Source organism: Uranotaenia lowii, chromosome 3, assembly GCF_029784155.1.
Source record: "Uranotaenia lowii strain MFRU-FL chromosome 3, ASM2978415v1, whole genome shotgun sequence".
NCBI lineage: Eukaryota > Metazoa > Arthropoda > Insecta > Diptera > Culicidae > Uranotaenia > Uranotaenia lowii.
In genome coordinates this window covers 352,104,655-352,118,955 of record NC_073693.1, presented here as the reverse complement: position 1 = coordinate 352,118,955, position 14,301 = coordinate 352,104,655, and the positions used below count along the sequence as shown (strand labels likewise).

At 43.5% G+C, this 14,301-nt stretch overlaps 1 protein-coding gene across 2 annotated transcripts in view; it reads right to left on the bottom strand.

The window, feature by feature from the left end:
- LOC129754525 (endoribonuclease CG2145-like) overlaps positions 1-14,301 on the bottom strand; it is an 18,891-nt gene extending 4,590 nt beyond the window's left edge. The window contains exons 1-4 of one of the 2 annotated variants that reach the window (XM_055750653.1): positions 14,185-14,301; positions 14,107-14,140; positions 13,858-14,003; positions 12,291-13,221 (exon numbers count right to left, since the gene is read on the bottom strand). In XM_055750653.1, the coding sequence (XP_055606628.1) occupies positions 12,291-13,221; positions 13,858-13,921 (995 nt within the window). In that variant the 5' untranslated portion in view covers positions 13,922-14,003; positions 14,107-14,140; positions 14,185-14,301. Of the gene's footprint in view, positions 1-12,290; positions 13,222-13,857 lie in introns of both variants that reach the window. The other variant, XM_055750655.1, reaches the window with a different exon arrangement.

Genomic DNA, 14,301 nt, shown 5'->3' with positions numbered 1-14,301 from the left:
GGAGTTATGGCTGTTTTTACCCTCAATTCCCCTACAGTTTTTAATGGTTTAAGAAAAAATCATGTTCGGACTTTAAAATTTTGAACCAAATGGGTTGTATCTTAAGTAATTTTTTCCAAGGAATCCAACGAAGCCTATTTGAGCCACCGCACGGATAAGAAACAGAAGTTATGGCTATTTTACCCTCAATTTCCCTACATTTTTCAAATAGCTCAGAAAAAGCATGTTCGGACTCGAAAATTTTGAACCAAATGGAACGTATCATGTGTGATTTTTTTCGGGGAATGCAAGGAAGCCTATTTGACACACCGCACACATCGGAAACAGGAGTTATGGCTGTTTTACCCTCAATTCCCTTTCATTTTTTCAAAAAATTCAGAAAAACCATGATCGGACTTGAAAATTTTGAAGCAAACGAGACTTATCTTATGCAATTTTTTCCGAGAAATCCAATGAAGCCTGTTTGAGCCACCGCACGCTTTGAAATAGTGAGTTATGGCTGTTTTTACCCTCGATTCCCCTACATTTTTCTGAAATCATTGAAAAATGTAGGGGAATTGAGGGTAAAAACAGCCATAACTCACTATTTCAAAGCGTGCGGTGGCTCAAACAGGCTCCATTGGATTCCTCGGAAAAAATTGCATAAGATAAGTCTCGTTTAGCTCAAAATTTTCAAGTCTGATCATGGTTTTTTTGAACTTTTTGAAAAAATGAAAGGGAATTGAGGGTAAAACAGCCATAACTTCTGTTTCTTATCCGTGCTGTGGCTCAAATAGGCTTCGTTGGATTCCTTGGAAAAAATTACTTAAGATACAACCCATTTGATTCAAAATTTTAAAGTCTGAACATGATTTTTTCTTAAACCATTAAAAACTGTAGGGGAATTGAGGGTAAAAACAGCCATAACTCCATTTTCCAAAGCGTGCGGTGGCTCAAACAGGCTCCATTGGATTCCTCGGAAAAAATCACACAAGATACGTCCAAAAAGATTCAAAATTTTCAAGTCCGAACATGCGTTTTCTTAACAATTTGAAAATGTAGGGGAATTGAAGGTAAAACAGCCATAACTTCATTTTCCGAAGCGTGCGGCGGCTCAAACAGCCTTCATTCGATTACTCGGAAAAAACTCCACAAAATACTTTACTTTTGGTTCATAATTATCTGGTCTCAACATGCTTTTTCTGAGCTATTTCAAAAATGTTGGGCAATTAAGGGTAAAACAGCCATAACTCCTGTTCTTAATCCGTGCGGTGTCTCAAATAGGCTTCGTTGGATTCCTCAGAAAAAATCACATATTATTCATTACATTTGGTTCAAATTTTTCAAGTCCGAACATGCTTTTTTCTTAAATTATTGAAAAATGTAGGGGAATTGAGGGTAAAAACAGCCATAACTTCATTTTCCGAAGCGTGCGGTGGCTCAAACAGCCTTTATTGGATTCCTCGGAAAAAATTACACAAGATACGTCCCAAAAGATTCAAAATTTTCAAGTCCGAACATGCTTTTTCTTAGCAATTTGAAAAATTGAGGGGAATTTAGGGTAAAACAGCCATAACTCCATTTTCTAAAGCGTGCGGGGGCTCAAACAGCATTCATTCGATTTCTCGGAAAAAATCACACAAAATACAACCCATTTGGTTCAAAATTTTCAAGTTCGAATAAGCTTTTTCCTGAAATAATTGAAAAATATAGGGGAATTGAGGGTAAAAACAGCCATAACTCCATTTTCTGAAGCGTGCGGAGGCCAGAACAGCCTTTATTCGATTCCTCAGGAAAAATTACACACGATAGGTCTGTTTTCATTCAAAATTCTCTGGTTCGAATTAGTGTTTTTCTGGTATGTTTACAAAATATAGGGGAATAAGGGGTTAAAAAGGCACTACATCTCCGTTCGTAAGCTTGTGTGGCGTTTGAAACTATGTCCAATCGATTCTCCGGAAATTTTCGCAAAAGGAAAGTATACTTTCATAGATTTGGCTCATGTAGCACGAAAGATATTGAATTTCTTCGCGGTTTGTACACTTTTTTCCCCATTGTGCGTTGGCTAGAATTTAATGAAAATTTGGGTGGATTTAGTACATAGTGCATTGTTTACATGCTGCAAGTTTTAAAGTCCTGGTTTCAAAGCTAGCGGCTATGGAGTCGAAAGAACAGCTCGTGCGTGATAAAATTTTGCGCATTCATCACTAGAACAATGATCTCTCGCATCTTTCCATCGTTAAAACGTTGGGGATCGCGAATTCCACGGTGTCGCGAGTGATTAAGTGGTTTGAGGAACGATTGACCACCGATCGGAAGCCCAAAAGTGAAGGAAAAAGTATTCCGTACAACACCAAAAATCACAACCGCGTAGTTGGGGCCGAAACCCGTACGCCTCCGTTCGGGACGTGGCTAAGAAGCTGCACTTTAGCCGAAGTTTAGTCCAGAAGGCCAAAGCTAAGTCTGGGCTTCGAACGTTCAAGGTACAAAAGGCCCCTAATCGCGACGAGAAGCAGAACATGTCTGCCAAAACCCGTGCCAGGAAGTTGTACCTCAAAATGCTGACGAAAGTTGAATGCTACATCATGGACGATGAAACATATGTTAAAGCCGACTTTAAACAAATCCCCGGCAACCTGTTTTTCACGGCCAAGGATAAGTTCAGCATTTCGGAGCATGTCCGCACTCAGAAAATGTCCAAATTTGCGAATAAATTCCTGGTTTGGCAAGCCATCTGCACGTGCGGGAAGCAGAGTTCGCCTTTCGTGACCCAGGACACGATGAACGGACATTAAAGAGTGCCTACAGAAGCAGCTGCTTCCTCTCCTGAAGGCCCACAGCGTCCCAACAATCTTCTGGCTGGGTTTGGACTCTTGCCACTACTTCAAGGACGTGCTTAAGTGGTATGCGGTCAATAAGGTCAATTTCGTGCCGAAAATGTTCAACCTTCCCAACACTCCGGAGCCCCGTCCCATCGAGAAGTACTGGGCGATTATGAAGCAGCACCTTTTGAAACGACCTAAGGTGGCGAAAACAGTTGAGGAACTGAAGAAAGTATGGATTTACATGCAAAACACGGTTGATTCACTGGTTGTGCAGATTCTTATGGCCAGGGTTAAGGCCAAGGTGCGGGACTTTGCGTATGGACTGTTAATAAAATTCGAGTAAAATGGTAAAATGACGTATAATAGTTATTTTTCAATCCCTGAACATTTGATGACAATCGGATGAAAACCCGAGTTTTTCGAATCAATTTTGTGTGTGGCAATTTAATCGTGGACACCCTTTAGAGAGAGTCAGTATGAAGATGGAGTGAGCCATCATTAATCCGAGATTCTGCACCTGACAAACAAAAGAGTTGTACTGTACATGGAAATTACTGTTAGAGGATACATGACCTCTTCGAAACAGCAGCTGGAAAACCTCGGAGTAATGGTAAATAATCACTTAAATTTTGGCGCGTATGTCAAATACCTTTTATTGTAAAAGTGCTTTCAAAGTCATCGACTCATGGGCCTGGATTATATCGAACTGCCATGGTCCAAAGACTAGTTAGAGACATCTTCTTGTGAGTGTAGCACTGTCGAAACAACCATTCCGGAGAGCGGCCTGGATTTTTGCCCTAGAGGAAGAGGGCAACAGATACAAATTACGAAGCACACATCGGCTGATAGCCACGGGAGTTTTCTGTACATACAGGAAGAATCCCGCGACACTTTTAGACCCGGTGAATCAGAAGTGTATGGAGATATCCAATTCTACCTGATGAAGATCAATTTCGATCATGGGTGATTTATTTAAGCAATAGTCCATTACCTAGATAGCAGAGACCATGAAGAGGAAAATATTAAGCTGATCAAAAAAGTGAAGTTTGTGCATGAACAGGGTGGATTCGATATCCGCAATTTTCAGTTAAGTTCAGCCTGTTCGATCCGCATAGTTGATTATTCTCGGGAAGATCGTCATCTAAAGTTAATGGAAGTTACGCTGCATGTGGAATGAACAAACCTGGGTCACATACGGATTCCTCGAGCTTACTTCGATACCGCCATTCCAGAAAACTGTCATCCAACTTGGCTTTATAAATTTGTCGATGCATCGTCGAGGAAGCGTATGCATGTGTAGGATACTTTCGCTACTACGAAAGAGGTGCTCCACATTGTTTACTCGTAGGAGCGAAGGTTGAAGTTGCTCCGGTGAAACTATCTACCTTCAAAAGATTTTTTGGACCGACTCGGCAACTGTGCTTTACTGGATCCACTTCGACGCTCGCAAGTATAATGCTTATGTTGCATGCTGTATCGGGGAGATATGAGAGATCGCCGAGAGGTTCACAAAATAATGTAGGCGATGAAGCGACTGAGTGGGGGCAAGGTCTATGTTTCAACGTAAACAGCCGATGGTTCCGTGGACCAGAATTTCTCTGTGATCCCCTAGAATTCTGGCTAGAACAAAAGTGGAAACCATCTAAACAGAACGAAGAAATGCGGTCAACATGTCTCCATCACCATATGGCTTTGGAGTTGGTTATCGTCATAGCTTGCTTTTCGCAGTGGGCACGACTGCTACAAACTTTCGCGTACATGACTCGCTTTGACATGTCCAAAAAACGGCCGTTTACCCATAGGCGCCCAACCTTTAGAATACCTTGAGCAACAGTTGGCCGTGTTCAAGAGAAGCAGAAATGGATAGCTTGCAGGGGTAGTGCAGATCGCCAGTCCGCTATACAAATTATCAGCTCACATCAGTGAAGAAGGAGTTTATTATTGTAGATTATTATCAGCGACAGTTCCTGTACTACCTAGCCGAAATAGTCTTGAACAAGTTTCGTCAAGGCTTTTACGTACCTGGTGTGGGGTCGGACACGGCCGCGGCCGACACAAAAGGATATTTGGCAACACTGCAAGCAGCTGTCAGTTGACAGAGCCTCTCGCGTTTAGGCGCGCTCACCTTCGGTCCTCATTCGTCCAGTAGTGTTTATAGCGTTCGGCTCGGGGCCATTTGCTAGCGCTGGATGATTCGCCCCGTGTGCAATGCTGAAGTGTCACACCTGGGATACGAAGACCAATTCGTATCTTCGCCGGCAGGTGTCAGTGGTGCAAAGCTCGCAACGGTTATCCAGTTCAACCATAGATGGCACAACTCTGGTTGGCTTCCAGAGACTTTTCTCTTAAGTTGGTCTGGATTATGTCGGGCCCCTGATGGTTAAGGTTGATCGCTCTCACGTAAAACGTTGAGTGGCACTTTTCACGTGCCTGACTTCGAGCAATTTACATGGAAGTTGCCCACAGCTTATTTACCATGTCTTGTAAGATGTGCATTCGAAGATTCATCGCTTGCAGAGGAGCCCCCATAAAGATTTGTTCGGATAACGGGACTAACTCCCGAGGAGCCGCAAAAGAGTTTCGTGCTCAACTACAGGACATTAATCAACAATACGCTACATCGTTTACAAACGCTTATACTTTAGTACTTTAATCCCCCATGAGCACAACACACCGGTGGTGTATAGGAAAGGCTTTTTCGCTCGGTAAAAACAGCGCTTGAGTGTTTTACGACGTACAGAGAGTTCTCGATGAAGAAACTTTTGAAACAATTAGACCACTAGACAGCAGACCCTTGACTTGCATACCTTTAGACACCTCGAACCAAGAAGCGGTTACTTTCAACCTTTTTTTGTTGGGAAGTTCAAATGGGGTCAAATAACCGTCTTTAAATCTTACAAGTGCTCTCGAGAGTCTCCGTAGTAGCTGAAACCTAGTCCAATTTTTGACGGCTTTTGGAAACGTTGGCTGAAGGAGTACCTTCCGACGATTGCTAGGCGCACTAAATGGTTCACATAAACCAAACCGAACGTAGAGATCTAGTTTTCATGGTCGACGACAAGAAACGGAACAGCTGGATCTGAGGCCAAGTTGAGGAGATGCTTCCGGGGAAAGATGAGGTGGTGGTACTATTCGCAGTGGTTTCGGGAATCTAGCCGTTATTATCGAGGATCTTCGAAGGTTTTAACTCTTGCTCAACCAGGCAAGCTGGCTTAACTTGCTAGAGAAGCTAGCCGCTTCAAGCTTGAAATTTTGGGTCTGATCGAAGTCCGTTGGCCTAACACTGGAGAACTCAAGTCAAGTCCTGTTTTACTCTGGCATACGATGAGAACACGCTACTCGGAAACGAGGAGTTGGTTTCCTGTTAAGCCTGTAGGCTCCTGCGGCCCTCATGAGATGGAAACCGATGAACAAAATTATAATCGTAGCCAGATTTAGAACACGGGTAAGAAACCTTACAATGGTCCAGTGTTATGCGCCAACAGACGTTGCCGATTTGCAGGAGAAAGAGCAGTTTTACAGCCAACTGAACGGCGTAGTTGAGAAAATTTCGAAGGGTGACATCCTAATCCACTTAGGTGACTTCAACATTAGCTCCGACACCCCGCAAACATTTTTGTAGGCATATTTCTCAACAACTTTGTTGCACGTTTCATATACATTATAGAATAATCGTATGAAACTCGAAAAAACAGCATTTACCTACCAAAGTAAAAGCAATATACATACAAATTTTCAACTTCTGGCTTAAGCGATAAGAGTATACGATTTCGACACCATATACATGTCGGATTGATCATCCCTAGAAAAATCGATCAAGTGTAGATTAAGAGTATATGAACTTTTGGATTTCCTTTCGTACACCTAGTTCGCAAGTGTCGTGCCGACTAGGACAGTACTCAACGAACCGTACAGTAATTCGGTGTCGCGAAAAGTGCGAAATAGAAGAAATTGTAATCTAGTCGCCGTCTTATTTATTTTTCGGACCCGAAAACCGGAATTGGGTGGTCATCTGAGGGGTTTTTAAGGCTTGAACCGTCCTGGACCCGACAAATTTGGGGGCTCGTCCGGGAACCTCGTGACCCATCAGAACTTTCTTTCCGCAATAAGTTGAGTATGAACGGCAAAAGAACGACCAACTAGAAAAGTTGATTTTTTTGCAGAACAGTTTAATCTGAACGTGAGAAAACTTTATAGTCAGTTTTATTGTGAAAATTACTGATTTTTAGTGGCAACAGCAATTCGAGGCAAAAGTGATCTCAGTTCAGCTATATAAAGTGTGATATCGGCTTGTGTTGAAAAGGGCGGGAAAACGTGGCGCGTAAATCTTTTGTCGAGGCTGCACACACAACCCGTTTGATTATCACAACTACTATGTACCCGTTTGGGTTCAACGGACCTCCTGGTTCTCCGCAATACCCTCTTCCACGCTGGAGTCCAAATGGTGAAGATTTCGCTCGTCTCATAGATCAGCTAAACTACTCTAACACTTCTCTTGCCAATATGACGCACCAACTGCAAGAGATCAGAAATGAAATGAGTGATTTACGCATGGAGAATACTCGGCTACACGGTGTAATTGAAGATTTGCGTTTGCGTGCGCATACGCCTACCGGTTTGAGTACCCCGCAACGTTATCCGTGAACACAACCTAGCTTGACACCAAGTGATCATGAAGAAAGAGCTAGAAGTGAGAACGAGTGCCTTTGGAATGAAAGTGCTTCTGGGGAAATTGACGCCGATCGTGTAAACAATGCAACGTATGAAGCTGCGAGGCTCACAGTTGCAGAAGTTGAGTCTGCATTCAATGAATTTTCTGGCACAGATTACTATTCTGTTCGGAAATGGATCTTCGACTTCGAAGAAATGGCAGACTCCATCGGTTTGTCGGAGCTTCGGAAGTATGTGGTGGCAAAGAAAAAGTTAACCGGTCTCGCGAGGTCGTCATTGAATACGGTCCGTCACGTTACGAATTGGGAAGCAATGTAAAATTTTCTTATCCGTGAATTCGATTGCGTTGAAAATAGTGCAGTTGTTCATGAAAAGTTGCGCAATCGTAAAAAGCTCCAATCGGAGTCCGTCACCGAATACTATCTGTTGATGCGCGAGTTGGGATCGAAAGCAGATTTGGACGCTGAATCGATCATAGCGCACACAGTAAACGGAATAGTTGATTATCGACCTGAAAAAACTATTTTGTATGGTGCCAAAACCGTTGATGAATTCAAGGAAAAACTGCGAATTTATCAAAATGCAAAATCAAATAAACAAATTCTTGTTGCGACCGGGGATGAGCGAAGCGGTGCGAAGAAACAAGGGAGGGTTACTGGCTCGTTTGCTGCGCGTCCTGGAGAACCGAAAGTGTGTTATAATTGCAAACTTCCGGGGCATTTAATGAGGGATTGCCCGAAGAAAAATGAAGTGAATTTGTGCGGCGATAAATCGGTTGTAAAAAATGGAACTTATTTAACCGTAATCGTGAACTCGATCCAAACCGAGGCGTTCTTCGACTGTGGTGCAGCTGTTTCCCTAGTGCGATTTGACTTTCTTGAAGAAATGGGATCACAGCTCAACCACAGTGAAAAACAAGAACTCAAGACTATAAGTGGACCCGTATGGACTATGGGAACCTGTATGCTGCAAGTGGATATTGACGGAACAGTGATGATCCTGAAGTTTAGTGTACTCAGCAATGATGATTTCGACATGAAGATTCTGCTCGGGCGTAACCTCCTTCTGCATGGTGATGTGAGTGTGTCAGTGAGTGGTTCCAAATTTTTCCCCAATGATGAACAGTTTGTTCATCGTATCTCATCATCATTGGACACCGATGATCCCTATGTTCATATTGTGGATTGCGTTTTGCGGGAAAAAGTCAAGCAGTTGGTCGACGGTTATTGCCCTGAGTACAAAAAGGAAACCAGAGTGCAGCATAAAATTGTGCTGAGAGATGAAACCCCCATTCAGCAGTTGCCTCGACGTCTAGCACCACTCGAAAAAGAAATAGTCCAAATACAAATAAATCAGTGGCTGAAAGAAGGCATCATTCAGCCAAGTACCTCCGACTTTAGTTCACCGATAGTGCTTGCGTATAAAAAAGACGGTTCCAGAAGGCTTTGCGTGGATTATAGACGTCTTAACAAAGTTCTCGTGCGTGATCATTTCCCTCTGCCATTGATCGAAGACATCCTAGATGATCTTCAGGAAGCAAATGTTTTCACGACGCTGGATCTTGAGAACGGATTTTTTCATGTTCCGATGGAAGAAAAAAGCAGGAAATTTATATCTTTCGTCACACCATCTGGTCAGTTTGAATTTCTGTATACTCCATTCGGATTAAGCACATCACCTACGGTATTCCAACGTTATATCCACGATATATTTCGAGAACTGATTGAGGAAAAACCGTAGTGGTATATATAGACGACCTTTTGATATCAGCCAAAGATGAGGAGGAAGCTTTTACCAAATTGCAGAAAGTTTTGAAGGTGGCAGAACAAAACGGCTTAAAAATCAAGTGGAATAAGTGCCAATTTTTGAAAAAGAACATCCAATACTTGGGTTATGATGTGGAAGAAGGATCCATTAAACCTTCTGAAACTAAGATCCATGCAGTTACAAGCTTCCCAAACCTTCAAAACTTCAAGGATATCCAGCGCTTTCTTGGATTGACTGGTTACTTTCGGAAATTTATTGCACGTTACTCGATAATCGCTAAACCCTTAACTGATCTGCTCAAAAAGGATGCTGTGTTCGTTATGGGGCCCGAACAGTTGGCCGCGGTCCAAGAACTTAAAACTGCATTATGTTCTCGGCCAGCGTTAGCTCTGTACCAACCACAGGCCGTTACAGAGTTGCACACGGATGCTAGCAAACAGGGGTATGGCGCTATTCTGCTTCAAAGAAGTGTGGAAGATGATAAGTTGCATCCCGTCTACTATTATAGTCGGAAAACGTCACCAGCTGAAAAAAACTACTCAAGCTATGAGTTGGAAGTCTTGGCGATTGTATCTGCACTCAAAAAGCTTCGGGTGTATTTACTTGGAATTCCATTCAAAATAGTCACTGATTGTGCGGCTTTTAAGATGACTATGGAAAAACGAGATATTTCACCAAGAATTGCTGGGTGGGCACTGCTATTGGGAGAGTTTGACTACAAGTTGGAGCATAGACCAGGAATGCAGATGAGGCACGTGGACGCCTTGAGCCGAACTCCGGCAGTGTATTTCATCGAAAAAAGTGTAATCGAGCAAGTAAAAGCCAACCAGAAAATGGATGAAAAGCTGAACGCAATCATGAAGTTGTTAGAAACGGAACCTTACGGGGAGTATTTTTTGGATCATGGGGTCCTCTACAGACAACATGAAGGAGCAAAACTCTTGGTGATTCCTGGGAGCATGCAGAGCAGTGTACTTCGGCAGGCGCACGAGCAGGGTCATTTTGGTGCCAGAAAAATGAAAGATTTGCTCTCTCGTGAATATTGGATCGACAACATAGATTCAAGACTTGATAAAGTGGTCAAGAGTTGCATTCCTTGTATATTGGCCACACGAAAAGCTGGGAAAAAGGAAGGATTGTTGTACCCAATTCCCAAAGAAGATTTCCCTCTATCCACTTACCATGTTGATCACCTCGGGCCGATGACAGCATCCAAAATGAACTATCGCTACTTGTTTGTTGTCGTGGACGCTTTTACGAAATTTGTCTGGCTTTATCCAGTGAAATCCACAACGACGGATGAAGTCTTGCGTAAATTGGAGCTGCAACAAATTACTTTCGGAAATCCTGCAAGGATTGTGTCCGATCGTGGAGCTGCGTTTACCTCGTCTCAATTTCAAAGTTTCTGTGAAGACGAGGGAATAGAGCACATCCTATCCACTACGGGTGTCCCTCGCGGTAACGGACAGGTTGAGAGAATCAACGGAATCATTGTGCCTGCTTTAACAAAAATGGCAATAGAGAATCCTGAGAAGTGGTTTCACCATGTTGCACCCCTTCAGCGTTTTATTAACAACACATTCCAGCGTAGCATTAACCGCAGCCCATTTCAGTTGCTATTTGGAACTACCATGCGCTCTCGTCAAGATGTGAAGCTAGCAGAAATCGTAGAGCAAGAACTTGTTCAATGTTTTGATGATGCAAGAAGCGTAGAAAGGGAAGCGGCAAAATTACACATTTCAAAAGCTCAGCAACAGATGAAGAAACATTATGACAAGAATCGGAAGGAAGCCGAAGATTACTACGTTGGAGATTTGGTTGCGATTAATCGTACTCAATTTGGTAACCATCTTAAAATCGCGAGGAAGTTCCTGGGTCCGTACCGCGTGATAAAGAAAAAACGAAACAATAGATACGACGTCGAGAGAGTGGGTTTCCATGAAGGCCCCAACAGAACTTCAACATGTGCTGAGTACATGAAAAGGTTCCTGATGAACGACGAGGATGAAGTTAGTGACGATTCCCAAGAAGTTGATGAGCAAGGAGTAACATCATCCGGGCCGGATGATGGTCAGGGTGGCCGATTGTCGGATTGATCATCCCTAGAAAAATCGATCAAGTGTAGATTAAGAGTATATGAACTTTTGGATTTCCTCTCGTACACCTAGTTCGCAAGTGTCGTGCCGACTAGGACAGTACTCAACGAACCGTGCAGTAATTCGGTGTCGCGAAAAGTGCGAAAAAGAAGAAATTGTAATCTAGTCGCCGTCTTATTTATTTTTCGGACCCGAAAACCGGAATTGGGTGGTCATCTGAGGGGTTTTAAAGGCTTGAACCGTCCTGGACCCGACATACATACATACTGAAGGAATGCAAGAGAGCACACATTTTTCCTCTCAACGCATGCGAACCGTTGCCAGCGACAATATTTGCTGCCTCTGTTATTGGGCAATTCTTGCAAATACACCATCTGATTTTTAGTGGACTTTTAATCATATCCGATTTAAACAATTTAATCCGTCTTCGAGTAACGATTTTAACGACCTTTTACTTGCGTTAGTTGGAATTACGATTCGCAGTAACGCGACTTGAGTTGTCATTTTTAATGCGATTTTATGTTTGCTGGGAACGACCTTGAGCGCATCATGGGGCACCATGGTCTAGGACAGATGAACGAAAAAGGAGAGTTATTTGTAGAATTTTGTGGCAATAACAACATGGTGATCGGTGAATCGCTCTTCCTCAATCGACCAGCACATAAGGTCACTTGGTATCCCGAGATGGCCGAACAGAAAATCGAATTTACCACATCTGCATCAGCCAATTCCAGGACTCTCTTCTGCTGGTGTTCGTTGATTTCGAAAATACATTTGCTCGACTGAACCCCGAAAACATCTGGGCTGCTCTTAGACGACGAGGATTCTCAGAAAAACTAGTCCTTCTCATCGAAGCACAGTATGATACTTTTTCGTGCAAGGTCTTGCTGTCATCGTGTTCAGGAGATCTGTCTTAAGATATAAACATTAATATACAGAATATTATACTCACGGTTCCGGTGCCTCATCTACACTGGACGACGACAGCGTCTGCCTTTGGTAGTTAACTCGAACATGTTTGTTCAGATTGCTGTTATCTTTGGCAAAGAGCTGCTCGGACAGTGCTGCCAGCTCCTCGTCGGTAGCGGTGTTGCCCTCGGTCACTCGAGGAGTCGTGCCTTGTCGGGCACCTCCCGGAGGTGTCGGTGGCGTCGGAACGAAGCTTACTCGGTTTCCACCGGTCGGAGACTGCGGCAACGGTTTGTTCCAAGCGTTGGCAATGGTGGTGGAGGATGGAGTTGGAGCTGGGGTTGGAGATCCTGCTTTCGGGGGTAGCGGAGGGAAGGCATCGGTCGATTTGGGGGTGGAGACGGTCGGCTTCGATGGGATTGGGGGAGGTTTAGCTGCGGAGGCGGCTGTCGTTGGGACTGATGGCAGTGGAGGGAAGGCGTCCTTGGCTGGGGTTGGGGTTTTGGGGGTAGTTGTAGTTGAAGGTGGGGTCGTTGGTTTGGCTGTGCTTTGACTAGAAGCGACTGTCGGTGTTACGGAGACGGATTTGGCCGTTGAGCTGGGGATCGTTACAGCAGCCTTGGCGGTTGTTTTTGTCGTTGGAGGAGCTACCGTTGTTGTGGTTTTATCCTTCTTGCCTCCTCCGAAAAGACCACCTAGGAAGCCTCCAGATTTTTTGGTGGTAGTTGTGGGAGCCTGAGTTGTTGTGGTTGTGGTGGTTGTTGTGGAAGTTGATTCCTTATCTTTCTTGCTGCCGCCACCGAAAAGTCCTCCGAAGAAGCCCTTCTTCTTGGTTGTCGTTGGAGCCGGAGTTGTGGTTGTTGAGGTTGCAGGAGGTGGAGGAGGAGCATCGGGGTCAGCCGGCACGTACGAAAGTAGGGCAACGTTCGGATCCTTCTCCTTGTCCTTTTTGTTGCTGCCAAACCATTGCGCGTCTATAGAGAGTAAAAACCGTTGATAAGAAAATATATAAACAAAAATAATCCCAGAAGATTGAGGGTCAAGGTTAGCCACACTTCTGATAATCTAGAATCGGTGCAGGTTTCAAAGAATTTAATAGGCTTCATTTTTTCCCTGCAACAAAGTGCCTTCATGGTGGGTTATAAATAACAATTACTGACTAATTGAATCAACGAAAAGTCAATTGCTATTGAACTGAACTTTGCAAGTGGAGAAATAATCGTCTAGATTGTTAAACGATCGCATCGAATTGATGACATCATTTCGTCGCGATCTCGAACCACGATAAGGTCAAGGCGGTGGCGCCTCACGATAAAACGTGCCAAGGTAAGTGGGCTTTTGCGTTCGAAACCCTCTAGAAGACTTAGCCTTACCGCTTCGTGAAGATTTTTTTTATTTTTTTTTTTTCAAATTTCGATTTGGGTTATTCATATTTGAGTTCTGAACAAACACATTTCTACCTGCAGCACCATTTCTTGAGAACAATCTTCGTTTTCGTTCTTCATTCTTAGAAAACACTCTAAACAACAGGTATAAGGCACATGCAAAAAAGGCAAAACTAAAACAAACAGCAACTGCAAAACACCAACAACGTTGGTCAACCGGCTTACCTGTTAGCGAAGCGCTGGCAATTAAAACGACCGCCCCAAGGCAGATCAGGTTGATTGATCTCATCGTGACTTCCTGTCCTACGGATTAGATGATCGATTGATAGCACCTCCGGCTAGTCTTCGTCAGTTTCAATACTGTCACTTTCCTGAATTAAAACACAACTCTTAGGTACGATCACGTAATTCTTCTAGCATGACCCCCAAATGAGGTGTATATGAATGAAGAAGGGTAGAGAACGTTACACTGACCTTTAAAAAAAATTAAAAACAAAACCACTTAGCTGCCGTTTCAAATAAAGATTTACAAAAAAAAAAAACCACTTAGCTATCAGCTGATTTGGGAGCTCCCCGTGGAGCAGCGAAATTCAAACCGCGTGTGATCGCTGCAGCGATCGGTGAAGAACTGAACGGTGTTTATTTGGAGGAGAACCAGAAATCGAGACT